Source organism: Pyrgilauda ruficollis, unplaced genomic scaffold (assembly GCF_017590135.1).
Source record: "Pyrgilauda ruficollis isolate IOZ18807 unplaced genomic scaffold, ASM1759013v1 scaffold36, whole genome shotgun sequence".
Classification (NCBI taxonomy): Eukaryota; Metazoa; Chordata; class Aves; order Passeriformes; family Passeridae; genus Pyrgilauda; species Pyrgilauda ruficollis.
Window position 1 is genome coordinate 4,103,894 of NW_024525045.1, and position 13,326 is coordinate 4,117,219.

General features: G+C 40.0%; 1 protein-coding gene across 1 annotated transcript in view; it reads left to right on the forward strand.

The window, feature by feature from the left end:
- The window catches only part of COL4A4 (collagen type IV alpha 4 chain), a 68,910-nt gene that overhangs the window by 43,725 nt on the left and 11,859 nt on the right, over positions 1-13,326 (forward strand). The window contains exons 26-39 of the mRNA XM_041475698.1: positions 354-422; positions 1,460-1,564; positions 1,964-2,182; positions 2,754-2,915; positions 3,561-3,731; positions 4,888-5,031; positions 5,414-5,521; positions 5,765-5,943; positions 7,010-7,073; positions 7,572-7,646; positions 7,768-7,875; positions 8,168-8,275; positions 12,118-12,189; positions 12,973-13,101. Coding sequence (XP_041331632.1) covers positions 354-422; positions 1,460-1,564; positions 1,964-2,182; positions 2,754-2,915; positions 3,561-3,731; positions 4,888-5,031; positions 5,414-5,521; positions 5,765-5,943; positions 7,010-7,073; positions 7,572-7,646; positions 7,768-7,875; positions 8,168-8,275; positions 12,118-12,189; positions 12,973-13,101 — 1,713 coding nt within the window. The remainder of the gene's footprint in view (positions 1-353; positions 423-1,459; positions 1,565-1,963; positions 2,183-2,753; positions 2,916-3,560; positions 3,732-4,887; positions 5,032-5,413; positions 5,522-5,764; positions 5,944-7,009; positions 7,074-7,571; positions 7,647-7,767; positions 7,876-8,167; positions 8,276-12,117; positions 12,190-12,972; positions 13,102-13,326) is intronic.

Consider the following 13,326-nt stretch of genomic DNA (forward strand, 5'->3'; position numbering starts at 1 on the left):
CTACAGTGATAGCTGTAGATAGAATTGAAATGAAAATATTATTTCTTTCTTGCAATAGAGAGTATTGTAAAAAAATTGCCATGACAATTAAAAAAAAAACCTTTGTATTTAAAAATAAACTGTATTACATCAATTTGAAATATTACCAATGTTCCATAGGAAGTATAAAGAAAATATATTTTAAGATTCCCATCAAAACTTCATTAATATGGAAATAACATAACAATGTGCATAAACAGTCACTGCATGTTTGCACATGTGGTTGGGTAGTTCCCCAGAAATATTACAGTAAGTGTTCAGACTCCAGTTAATTTAAAGTCAAATAGGCCAGTTTCTTCTCCCTCTTGCTTCAGGTGAAACTGTCTGCATTACATCACCATATCCTGGAAACCCAGGTCCCCCGGGTTTTAAAGGTGTCCAAGGTATGTTTGTGCATAGGAGAATTTTTGATTTACACTGAAATGGAGCTCTAATTCACTAATTAAAGAAAAGAGGCTATCCTAAAAACTACACTATCCTAGTTTTTCCACAAAGTACGTGTTTCAAAATGTAAAACTGCAAATACACAGGAATGTAGTCTCTAATAGAATCAAGGGCCAGAGAGCTGCAGTTTGCACCATCAGAAGGTGTGCAGACACCCTCCATGGAAATAATTAAATCAAGGTAGCTTCAAACTCTGTCCTGCCTCAATGAAAATGCATGAGAGAGTCTGTAAAATATGGCTGGAGTTGGGTAAGGCCTAGAGTATGTACATCTCCATACCAGGAGAAAGAGATGTGCAAGGCAAAGATATGCTGCAAGCCTGTAATTTCTAAAACTGTATTGCTCATGGCAACTTGCAATTGAGCTCTAAAATCTCAATACTTATCATCATTACTTCGACTTATTCAATTTAAATTCAAAGAACTCACCCAGGAACTGGCAAAGTGTTGCTTGTGATCGCCTCCGAGACATTTGAAATATCCAAGCAAATTAGAAGAAATGGAGAGAGTGGATTTTCAAGCTGTGTAATATGGTGTTACACAGCTCCCTGACATCAGTGTTGTGGGTGGGAACAAAAATTTATGCAGACATGAGTGTACTGAGCTCATCTGCACCATTCCAGCAGCAGGACATAGTAAAGAAGAGTATAAGACCTTGAGCTGACCCCTGTCATTCACTAGGTTAATACTGTTCATGGCCTGTAACAGTAAAATGTTGTAGGAAATACTTTTTTCCTAATTGACACTGGTGATTTGCAGTCTGCTGTTAATGGAATAGGGAACATGTTCATTTAGAAAAACAGCAACCATGCACTTGTTTATGACTTGGGCAGTGGCTCTTGCCCAAAGTGTTAGAAGCAGATGAAATCAGCGTGTTTTTCAAGGTATATGAACTAGCATGGAATAAAGATAAAATCCTTAGATTACATATTTTAGTGCTTTGACAGCATTTTTATGTATTTACTTTTTATTTCCAGGACAAAAGGGTTTAAAAGGACTCCCTGGGTATCCTGGACCAAATGGCTTTGATGGGCAAAAAGGCCATCGAGGAAGGCCAGGAGCAGGAATCCCTGGGCCAGAAGGTAAATTGCGCTTTCCCTAATTTGGGAGAGCTGCTGGGCAAGTTGTAATGCAGGGAAAGGTAGGGTAGGGTAAAGTAGAATTGAAATGAAATGAATAGTTCAGTGTCCAGATAGCACTGACTCAGACAAGGGTGACAGTACTCAAGAGAGATGCTGCCCCAAAGAAAACCCCTGTCACTTCCCACAGGAATTACCTCCTTCAATCCTCATGTATAATTAGCTATAAATAAGAAACATGAAGTTTAATTTATGATGTTATTTTTCTTTGCAAGGTGACAATTTAAATCTGGCTAAATTTGGACTACAATATTCCACATTTGGGGTGGGAGGAAACAAAACAAAGACCCCTGAACAACTCTTGACTTAAGCTCTATTTGAATTTAAAAATCATATCAACAGGCTTCCGAGGCACAGCTGGTGATCCTGGTGATGAAGGTGAAAGAGGAACTACAATTGATGGCAAAAACGGCCTTCCAGGTCCACGTGGCACAGATGGCCAGAAAGGTCTTCCAGGTGACACCACATATGGCCCTCCAGGAATCCCAGGCAACAGGGGACTGCCAGGACCCCCTGGTGCACAGGGAGCAAGGGGTAATCCAGGCATTCCTGGACTTCAAGGTACGGGCCAGTTTCTGTGAAACACTTCTACATGTTCAAAGGACAATATGTGAGCAAAGGTGCTCCTGGTTCAGAGAAAACTTCCTCTCACTCAGATCCACAATGGTGACTGTTAACAGTACTCCCTGTTTTTACATTTACATTTTGCTGTTTGCTGCAGTGGTTGTCTCCACAGCACCACATCCTTTCCATCTCATACAGGATATTGCTGTTTCCTTTTACAGGTGTTCCTTTTGCCTGGCCCTAAGCAGATGCACCCATCCTTCAGTGCAGGGAACACCTATGGAACTGAGCCAGTGCTGTGCACCTGGTGCAGGCCAGTGAGCTCCCATTCTGCTCCTACACCTCCAAAACTCTCTTCTGTACCTATAGATGAGGGTTGAATTTGTATTTGCTCCTTAAAGAAAGAAATTCTCCACAAAAGCCAATCCTAAGTTGCAGAAAAGCATCACTTTTCACAAACTATGCAAAAACCAGAGGATAAATAAGATACTATAGTAACCTAACATGTACATTTCAAAATTAAAACTAGGACAGTGAGTAATGGAACTAACAATTTTTTTTTTTCCAGGACAACCTGGTACCCCAGGATTTCCAGGTGCCAAAGGTTTTAGAGGCCCAGAAGGTGATGTAGGAGCACCAGGCTGTCCAGGCTTCCCTGGCTCACCATGTGTCCCAGGCTTACCAGGACCACCTGGACTCAGAGGTGTCATGGGCCTGCCAGGACCTCAAGGTACACAACAGCCAGCAGGCTGCCTCACAGCTCTAAGCTTTGCACATATTTTCTGCCAGATTTCATCACTTGATTTTTGTGGCTGGCATAACAAATGTTGCCATGGGGGCTGCTCATTACTGGGGGTGTACATTATGTTTTGCACATTTCTTTAAACTCAAACAATGTAGACTGAGCATCTCAGGGGTATCCCAACTTCCCTTCCCATGCTGTTCCTTAACTGGCCAAATCACAGTGAGTTCACCATAAGAAATAAACAAAGAGTTGTCTTGTACCTGTTGGCATGAGTAACTTAACTGAGCTCTTGTCACTGCTGTGATGCTTTTATCTTCCTTATTTTTCAATGGAAGTGTTATTTAGGAAGAACTAGGAGACACATCTATCAAAAGTATTTACAAATTAGTAGGGCTTTTTCACAGTGCTCTTCTATTGTCTGTCACTAAGGAAATACAAGAAAACAAACATTCCAATTGATAAATCTAGGTAGGGCGAGAACTCCAACATAGTAAAAAAAAGGTTTCAACTTATTTTGCCATGTTTGATGATCTTCAAATTTATACCAAATCTATCACTTTCTAGTTTTTATATGCAAATATGGTACTTCTGCCTGCATTTACATACATAGATTAAAGCTGTCTTTCTCAGGCTTACCAGGCTTTAAAGGTCAGAGGGGAGACAGGGGCCTGGCTGGGCCCCCTGGAATGAAAGGTCTGAAAGGCTCTCCAGGCTCACGAGGTCTCCCAGGTCCTCCAGGCTCACGAGGTCCCCCAGGACTTCCAGGAAATAAAGGACCTATTGGCTTCCCAGGAGAAACAGGTATGTTGAATATCCTGCAGACCACCTCACCCATAAGTTCTCTTGTAGAGGGAGCCCTTTTTTACTGATTTTAAAGTTAGCAAGTACTTTGTACCCACCTCCCTTTCCAGCTTCAAGGATAAGACTGCAGCAGGGTAGAGTCAATAACCACAGAACTATCCCTCTTTCTTTCTCATACAATAAAAACAAAGGGATGGATATAGTTTGATACATCTTGGTGCATCCTGGTGCTTTAGTTGTTTTACAGCACTGACATATTTCTATGTATTATTTCCTGACTATTTGTACTAGGTTGTAATATGCTATAATAAGAGGAATATGTTTAGGGTTAGCAGAATCCCTTGGGTGGCAGTCCTAAGGGGCAAATGAGTCCAGGAAGATTGAACATTCTTCAAGGAAATTTTTAAGGCATGGGAATAGGCCTTGTGCCAAAAGACGAGCCAGTGAGGAAAACGAGCAGCTGGACTGAACAGAGCTTTAGCTGAACTTGGGAAAAAAGGGAGAGTGTATGAAATTTGGAAGAAGGGACAGGCAACTCAGGAGGACAAGCGTGTCTTGGGGTTATGGGGGGAGAAAATCAAAAGGCCCAAAGTGCAACAAGAACTCAATCTGGCTACTGCTGTAAAAGGCAATAAAAATGCTTCTATAAATACATTAGCAGAAAAGGAGGAGTAAGGAGAATCTCCATCCTTTATTGGATGGGAGGGGGAAAACATAGTGACAAAGGATGAGGAATAGGCTGAGGTACTTAGTGCCTTCTTTGCCTCAGTCTTGAATGGAAGCCCAGCTGCTCTCTGGGTACCAGCCTCCAGAGCTGGAGGGCAGGGACAGGGAACAGAACAAAGCCCCCATAATCAGGTAGCCACATGCAAGATCTGGTGGTGTGCTAGGGATAACTGCTTTAGGAGTAAGAGTAGCCTAAATCTTCAGGGGCTGACTGCAGGTAGGGGGAGGCAATTTGTTTCAGTAGAAACAGGGTTTCAAGAGAAGTTTGACCTTGGCATGAAGCCATGCTCCAACTAATAGTTCTTTAGTTCTGCTGATTTCCTAAGAAGTCCTTCTAAACATTCTGGTTTTGCTTTATACTATTCCTCAGAATATGACAGCAGCAGTATAAGCAGACTTAACATGTAAATACAGCATTTCATATTACCAGGAAGCAAAGGCATTCAAGGACCCCAGGGATTCCCAGGACTCCCAGGAATACAAGGCCCAATGGGAATCTTTGGTGTAAAAGGAGAAGAAGGAAAAATGGGTCTACCTGGGCCTAGCGGAGAATGTGGAGATATGGGAATAAAAGGTTTGTAAAAATCCACTTCACTCTCTAGTTATCTTGTTGATATGTTTAGTTTTGTTACTACTGTGTTAAAAATCTATTTAATTTTTTATAGGAAAGAGAGTAGTCATCTGCAAGATGCAATCACAGGCAGCTCAAAATTGCTGTCTTTCATAATTTCACAATCTTTCCTAATTCTTCTGATTTAATATCACCTGGGTTATGACTGAATAAACAAAAAATCAAGGGAAGGACTGCAAATTCTGTCAGCAGTGAGCCTGCTGAGGAAACTGAGAACCACATTAGTATTTGAAGACTTTCTCTATTAGGAAAGTCATCACTCAAACTGGTTTTCAGGCCATGTCACTCGTGGGGATATATTTACATTGCATATGTTCCTTCCAAGGTGAAAGGGGGCCTCCAGGAGACAGCGGCTGCATTAACCTCCGTCTTGAGAAGGGACAAAGGGGGGACCCAGGCCTTCCTGGGGAGCATGGACTGAGAGGTGAAAGAGGTAAGTTCAGAAAAGCCCTGCATACTCACACATTCCTCTGACATAAATCACTGGTGGTTTTCACAGTGTGGACTCAGGGCTGCAGTAACCACACTGTGTTACAGATTCCTAAACTGGCTGTGTAGTTTCTTTGGGTTATCACTAAGGCAATACACCAAGAATGAAAGTGTTGCCGTATTGAAAATCGTGTCAAACACTGGCTTGACTTGATTGGCCATTATCTTGTTCTGCAACCACCTTCAGGTGAAAAAGGCAATACTGGTTTCAGAGGCACACGAGGATTTCCAGGAAAGGATGGTGTTCCAGGACTACCAGGTGGCCAAGGTGACACTGGAGTGATGGGGTTTCCAGGATCACGGGGTTTGCCTGGACCAAAGGGCCTTCAAGGAATTACAGGTTTTCAAGGAGAACCAGGTGACCAGGTAAACAGAGTGGTAGTGAAGTACCCTGGACTTTGCAGTTAACTCCTGCCTCTAAGAAATAAAGGGTGCTTGTACTGTACTCACCCATTAGATGTTCCCTCTGAGCAGAGACAGCCAGTGTAGTAGGAACTGTAAGTTCCCCAATGAAACACCTCTGTGCCTTGGTTACATTTTAGCAGGAACTGTGGTGGGAGTTAGGAAAGGACCTCTCCTAGCTACCTGTTCTGATGTGTTTTGCCATGTGGTTGAAGTCCAGGCTCCACTACACTAAATAGGGGGGCAAAAAACAGATGCACAGTCAAGTCTTCACCATTATTCTTAAGAACAGATTGACAAACCACTTACCACAGAGATCATAACATAGCAGCAGCACAATTGTGCCATTAATATGTAGCTGCTTCTTCATATCCTGCTGTGTGAAGTGACCAAGGCAACAGACAAGACAAAGCAAGTCATCTTTGCCCCAAGCAGAACCCAGGCAAGCAGTGTTGCTCAAGAACAAATACACAAAACCACACAAATATTTCATGCAAGGTATAATTCTTCACTTCTTGTATGCTGGATAGGTAGACAGGGAGATTACATAAAGGAAAAGGCACAGTTATTTTCTTGGTAAAGGGACATACTTTTGCTTAGCTTGTTTAATTAAATTTATTTGCTGATTAAAGGTCATTATTCAAAAAGAAAAATAGGGAAATCCTCATTTTTGTTGTGACATTACAATATTTCTGATTAATGTTTATAGTAAATTTTGGGTAACATACAACAATATTGGATATATATTTTATGGTACCTTTTAAATCAAATTATTCAAGCCATCTGTGGGGAAATTAAGCTGTTGAGCCAAGAATGAGAATAAGCTCTAAAAGCACAAATTCAAAATTATTAGTAAGTCTAACCTACAGTTTCTTCTTGTTGGCCAGTGTTAGAGATGTAAGAAAGACAAGATTTTTTTTTGTTATATTAAGATATAGTTTTGCTAAGAGAAAAAAATGCTCCTGCAGATCATTCCTGCTACACATACCCTATGTCAAACATTTTTATTTTGTTTTTTTAAAAAAATCAGGGTGATCTTGGCTTACCAGGAAACCCTGGATATCCAGGACTGACTGGCTCCAAAGGATGTAAAGGTAATGAGTTTGGATAGACATGCTGTGAAAAGAGCAATATTGTTAGGATATATGTGGGATAGATGGTGAAGACTCACTAGAAAATTATTTTTACTTCTGTCCTGTTTTCCCATAAAACATGGATGTAATTAGAAACAAGCCTTACCTATCTGAAGGCAAAAGTTGCATTTCAGCATATTCTTTAACAGCTTGTTCCTTTAAAAGTAGGTATTGCTAATTTAAAAGATAAATTCATGTCAGATTTCATAGAACTTAAAATTTCCATCAAAACCACATAAAAATCCATGCTTATGGATATGGAAAATTTGTCAAATCACATAAGAGCGAATGCAATCAAACTGAACTGTCATAATTTACCTGCACCAAAGCAATTCTCATTTTGTGTTCTCTTAGCCCCTTCTGTAGCTGTTTATATCTGTTAATGACTTTCTTGGTCCAGCTTTGGTTTGTGGATGGAAAGGATGTCTGTATAAAATGGAATTCATTGTACCTCAACAGGCAAGAGAGGTGACCCAACTCCTCTGCTTGGTCCACACGGTCAGAAAGGACCTCTGGGAGATCCAGGATTGCCAGGTACCTCTCTTTGATTGAAGACAAAATTGGACTTAAAATTAATTTTCTCTAAGTTTTGTTAGAGGGAGCTCTGCTCCCTCTGCATTTGAGCCACTCTGTAGCATTTTATTTTTCCTTTAAGGACTTCGTGGATTTCCAGGGCAGAAGGGTTTACCAGGTATCCAAGGACAGCCTGGAAGACCAGGCTCCAAGGGTGATCGTGGATATCCAGGGCCACCTGGATTACCAGGTAATGCCAAAGTTTAAAAAATAATGCCATGGAATAGCTCAAAAGATATATGGAACAGGAGAAGGCACTTGAAGCATCTCTGTGAGGAAGCTGGAGAAATCAGAGATCATACCAAGGGGGGAATTGAAAGTTATTTCTGTTCCTATAGCAGCAATTGTCTGCTCAGCTCAGAGAGCAAGACCCATCAATTCTTCCTGCATCCCCAAACACTTGCAAGTGCTGAATAGCATGGGGGAAAAAAATCAGCAGTTTAACAGAATTATATATTCACAGGGGTTTCTTTCACTCTCAGGAGCTACAGGTCCTCAAGGATTGCCAGGAGAACCTGGAGAAAAAGGGAAACCTGGAATTCTGGGACCTCCAGGATTGCAAGGATTACCTGGATCCCAAGGCAGAAAAGGTAAACAGAATATACAGTGCCATTCTTGTGTTAATGGGACAGTACCAGACATAAATACTCTTTCAGTAGTGAAAATGGAAAAGGCCTAACTGTGACTGTGATTTGGACTCTGTGGTCCCTTAAACTGCTTAGACTTAGGCCAGTTCCCATTACCTTTGATAAGTAACAGAAGTGCTACTTTGGAAAATTGGGCTACAATCTAAAATGAGTAAGGAGGAAGGTAGAAACAGAGCCTGGCTTAGCTGATGTAACCAATAGCAGAGCTTTAGGAAAGAAAAAAGTGTTTGCAGTAATTCAGTTGTTTCACTTTCACTTCAGTTATCCTGTGTTCTACATTTTCACCATGGAGTGCCACTGTTACTCTGCAAACCCAGTGGGCTGCTATGACAGCTTTATTTTTCAAATTTGTTTTAACAAATTGTGATAACTTAAGTTGCGTTTTATTGTTGGTTTTCTTGTTTCTTGGCTGATTTTGGAGTATTTAGCATAGAAGTGTTTCCTCCAAATCCTAATTTACACTTCTTGCAATGATTGTTGTGTTTAGATTGAATGTCAGTCATCTATACAACTGGTCTTGTTGGAGAACATTATTAACTTTTACTATGCTTAGAATTGAAATTGTAAGTTATTAATACTCCAAAAAGAAAGTTATCAGCTCTGTATCCTGTGTCTGTTATAGTGTGCCTCATAACCAGCTCCCAAACAGGAAAAAGATTAGTGACCCATATACAGAAACCACAGTAAAGTAACACTTGGGGCTATAAAAAATGGTTACAGAGGACAATAGATCCACTTTTTCAAATTCAGCTTAAGGACAAATTGAGAAGGTTTCTTACAAATTACTGAAAATCCAAATGAAAAATGGAAACCATTTATGATTGCTTGCAGTAAATAATCAGTGCTGATTTAAACTGTCATGACAGATTCCCTGCTGCTACATAATATGCAAGAGAACATTCAGTGTTGCAAGCAATATTTGCTGTAACAAAGGCAGAGATCTGCAGTGGCAGGGATGTCTGGAAGGGGTCAAAAAAGAAAAAAAAGCATTCTTCTGCTGCAAAATTCATAATTGATGGGCTCTTTCCTTCTTTCCATAAGACACTTTATGCAGAACTTATCCCAAGTCCTGCACAGGAACATGACATTAACACACGTCCTACAGAGGGAAAAGTTCCGTCCCAAATGACAATTCATTAGAGACCGAGTTGCCTGCTAAGCTGAGCATTCTATGTATTGCCACCATAGCTGAAAAGAAGGCTAATACCTTTGAAACTACACCCAGTAATGAAAACTGACTGGTATTTGTATTCCAGTTCAACTGGATATATAGATCTTGGTGCTATTTTCAACAAGTGCTGGTGCAAGCATTAGAAATGAAATGGATAATTCATAGCTAAGTACATGGCCTCGTTAGTCTAATTGGTTCTCAGTTGCATTAAAGGTCTTGTGCCTGAACTTTTACATTTTAAAGAACTTCTAGATTTAAAAAAAATAAGTTAAACATCATCTATTAAAAGCATAACCCCATTTTCATTATTACAGTTGTTTTACTAGTTAAGGGCTTAGCCTGGCAAGCCTTATTTGTGTGAGTAATCCTTGATGGAGCAAGTAATACTCAGACCATCATCAGGAGGACTTGTGTGAGTAGGAGCTGAATTGGGCTGTATAACACAGAAACAGTGGTTCATGCTCAGGTCAGCCAATTCAGCTGTACCTAGAAATATGGGACCATAACAATCCAAAAATTTAGAAGTATAAGTGCTGATATTATAATGGATTGTTGGGAAATGTGTCAGAAATTCCCTGGAAAGCAAGTAAAACCAAGCCATCAATCTTGCCAGAATGAGCCAAAGATCAAAAAAAGTTTTAAATGGTGACCTGGGGGCCAAAATTAGTTAGGAGTTCTTAATAATTTTAAAATACCGTTGTTAAATTCCCCAAAAGCAACTCTTACATAAATTTTAAAATGGGAACATGTCCAAAGCACAAGAAGGCTACAGAAAGCAGGAATGAAAGTTAGAATGTCATGAAAAGTTAAAGAACAGTTAATTAAGGTCATAGAAGATATTACAGGTTGGATTACTAGTATCCCAAGTTATAAAGCAGATTACACAGAGAGTATATTATCAATGTTTTGCAGGTTTTCAAAATATTTTCTCGATTTAAAATTTTTCCAGACTGATGCTTGATACACACTGGATTTATTTTTTGCAATTCATCCTTTGTTAAATTTTAACTAAAATAATTCTACAGTTTCTGTGAACAAAGCTATATGATTATAATTTTTGGTGTGCCTGCTAGAGAACTCTAGGGCTTTTTTATTTTTTCATTCTCAGATGACCCATCTTTGAACTAGGGACACTTAAATTTGGCAGGTGAAGCAGTTGATGAAGGATATTTGTGTTGCTGTTCCTACAGCAATTTGTCCTTGCCAATTTGACCAGTTTATAAACTTGAAAAACTATATCCATCCTTATGTGCTTAAGCAGAGCAACACATTCTCCCAAGATGCCTGCTCTGAACACATGGCAGATTGGTGAGCTGCAGGACATGCTGGGACTGAGCACAGACACTCAACAGAGAACCTACATCTTCTGTGCCAGGAAGGAGCCAGAGGAAAGGAGATACACAGATAATTCAGACTTGTGGGAGAAACCCACTGCAAGTGGACTGGGAATCCTGCAGGGCAGGGAGAGGAATGGATGGGGAAGGAAAGGAGGCAGAGATGAGCAGCAGAAGTGGAGTAGAGACAGAACAGGCACTGACAGTATCATTCAGCTCCTTGATGATCGGTGTCCCTCTCTGGAGCAAGAGACATCCCAAGTCTGTTCCTGTCTCTGAAACCTGTCACAAATGACCCATCAGTTTTGCCAGACCTGTTGCTGTTACCAGGTGACAGACTGCTGTCTGCACTGAGGAAGTGTTTGTTCTCACATTTGATAGTTTATCTATACAACCAAGGAACTAAAAAGCACTGATGACATAGAGATATTTTTACTCTCAACTGCAGACAACAAACACAACCTTAGATTAGTTCAACTTTCTTAAAAATGGATTAAAAAGTGCCATCTATTGTTTTATTTATTGTGTTTTAGCAATTTTCAAAAAAGCACAAGTTATAAAGCAAAAGTTTTGTCTGATTACCACAAACAGTCAGTGCTAGTAGTGAACATCACTAGTGACAGAGCTGCTCTATATGCTACTATGTGTCATCAGAGGTTTCAATTATAGATTTGTTGTCTTCAAAGATTTTGTGCTGTTCAGTTCAAAGAGCTTTTGTAATAGAATGATGCAAAAAAAGCATAGTTTTCTGTGTGAAATCTGCAGGACCAGAGAAAAGAAGCCAGGTAGAAATTTAGCCTCTTTTTGCTGCAGCTGGGTAAATTGCACTTCTGTTTTGAACAGAATCTGTACAGAAGTTCCAGTTTTACAGCGATCTTAGGCAGTGTCTGCATCCCCATCAGTGGCTATGAAGTGATAGCACAGTGAACTTTGGAGTAACAACCACATATAGCAGTAGTAGTCCAGCCACAGACACAAGGCTCTCTATAGATTAGCCCATAATCTGCTAGCTGCAGGGTGGAAGTACCTAATGGATTAAAAGTTGTGCTTTCTGATTGCTTTGATGTGAAACTGTATTATGAATGCGACTTTTTAACTTTTCACGTTTGCCTTTCCAAAAAGACTGCACTGCAATGTGATCTCATCTGCAGATGCCAGCAATCAAATTCAGCAAATACCCCATCTTGATCCAGTATGTGTTGTCAGATAAAAAATGGCTTGATTTTTAATTGTGACTGTAAAGGATTGTTGGTCAGTCATACCTGTGTGACACCTCTCAGGTCTTCCTGGGCTGCCTGGATTGGATGGCTTGGATGGACTAAAAGGTCAAAAGGGTTCTGCAGGAGCTCCAGGTAAAGATGAGAAATAACTGGAACAGAAAATCTTCTACATGACTGAATGTGCAAGGAAAGTGCATATTATTTTGTCGTTTTCCTTGCCCAGAAGATATCATTAAGGCTCAGACCAAACTTTCAAACAGAATCTGAAGTATGCTTAATGGCACACCTGCAGTTATTTGTGGGAAAAAACTTTCAAACTTCCATTACTCACATAGTTTTGTTGGAATGCTTCAAGGCTGTTTATAAAATTAAAAAGTTCAGTGCAGATGATTCAAAGGAGAGCCAAGTCTCTTTTTTTTAAATATGCAGAAGATAAAACTAACAAATTAAAAGGAGACTTGTGAAATCCCAGCTCCATTTAAAGTCCATGGGAGTTGTGCCTCAAACTTAAGAGGAACGTGGATTTCACTCATGCTGATGTATTCACAACTTTCAAAAGGTGCTTTTGAAGCACTGTTAAAAAACAATGCTTATAATCTAGCTAAAGATTCCATATATATGCTGATAGAAAACTAAATTTGAAACCATGCAATCAATTTACATTTCAAGTTACAATAATGACACCATATAAAATAACCCCTGAAGAAGAGCATTCAAGCAAAAAGATTACTTTCTTTGAAAGTGATGAATTAGGGCCAGACTCAACAAAACTCTATCCAGCTTCCAAGAGAGAACCAAAAAAACAGCACTAGGCAACCCTTGCAAGGAGGAACATCTGCAGCTGGTATTTCTGTACTGCACATCTGTATTTGTACTCGCTGTAAGCTTTATGTACATAATTGTTTTCTTACAAAGGTCAGAGTGAGACAGGGCCCCCAGGATACTCAGGAGAAATTGGACCAAAAGGAGACAGAGGTGAACCTGGATGGCCTGGTATTTCTATTCCGGGCCCCCCTGGAGAAAGGGGATTCCCAGGATTTCCAGGTAAGAAAAGGTTTTTTCCAAAATGCTGCTCTGCAGTGTTGAAATTAAGCTCATACTTAATATATTTTTCTAAAGGCTCCTACTCTGGTTAATATGAACATTATTTAGAAGATTCTTTCCCTAAAACCACTTCTGTTGTAACATGCTGATGTTTCCTGGGTAGAGATACAGAGACTCCAGAATTTCTGCTTCGTGTTATAGGAAAGAATGAAAATAGAAAATTAT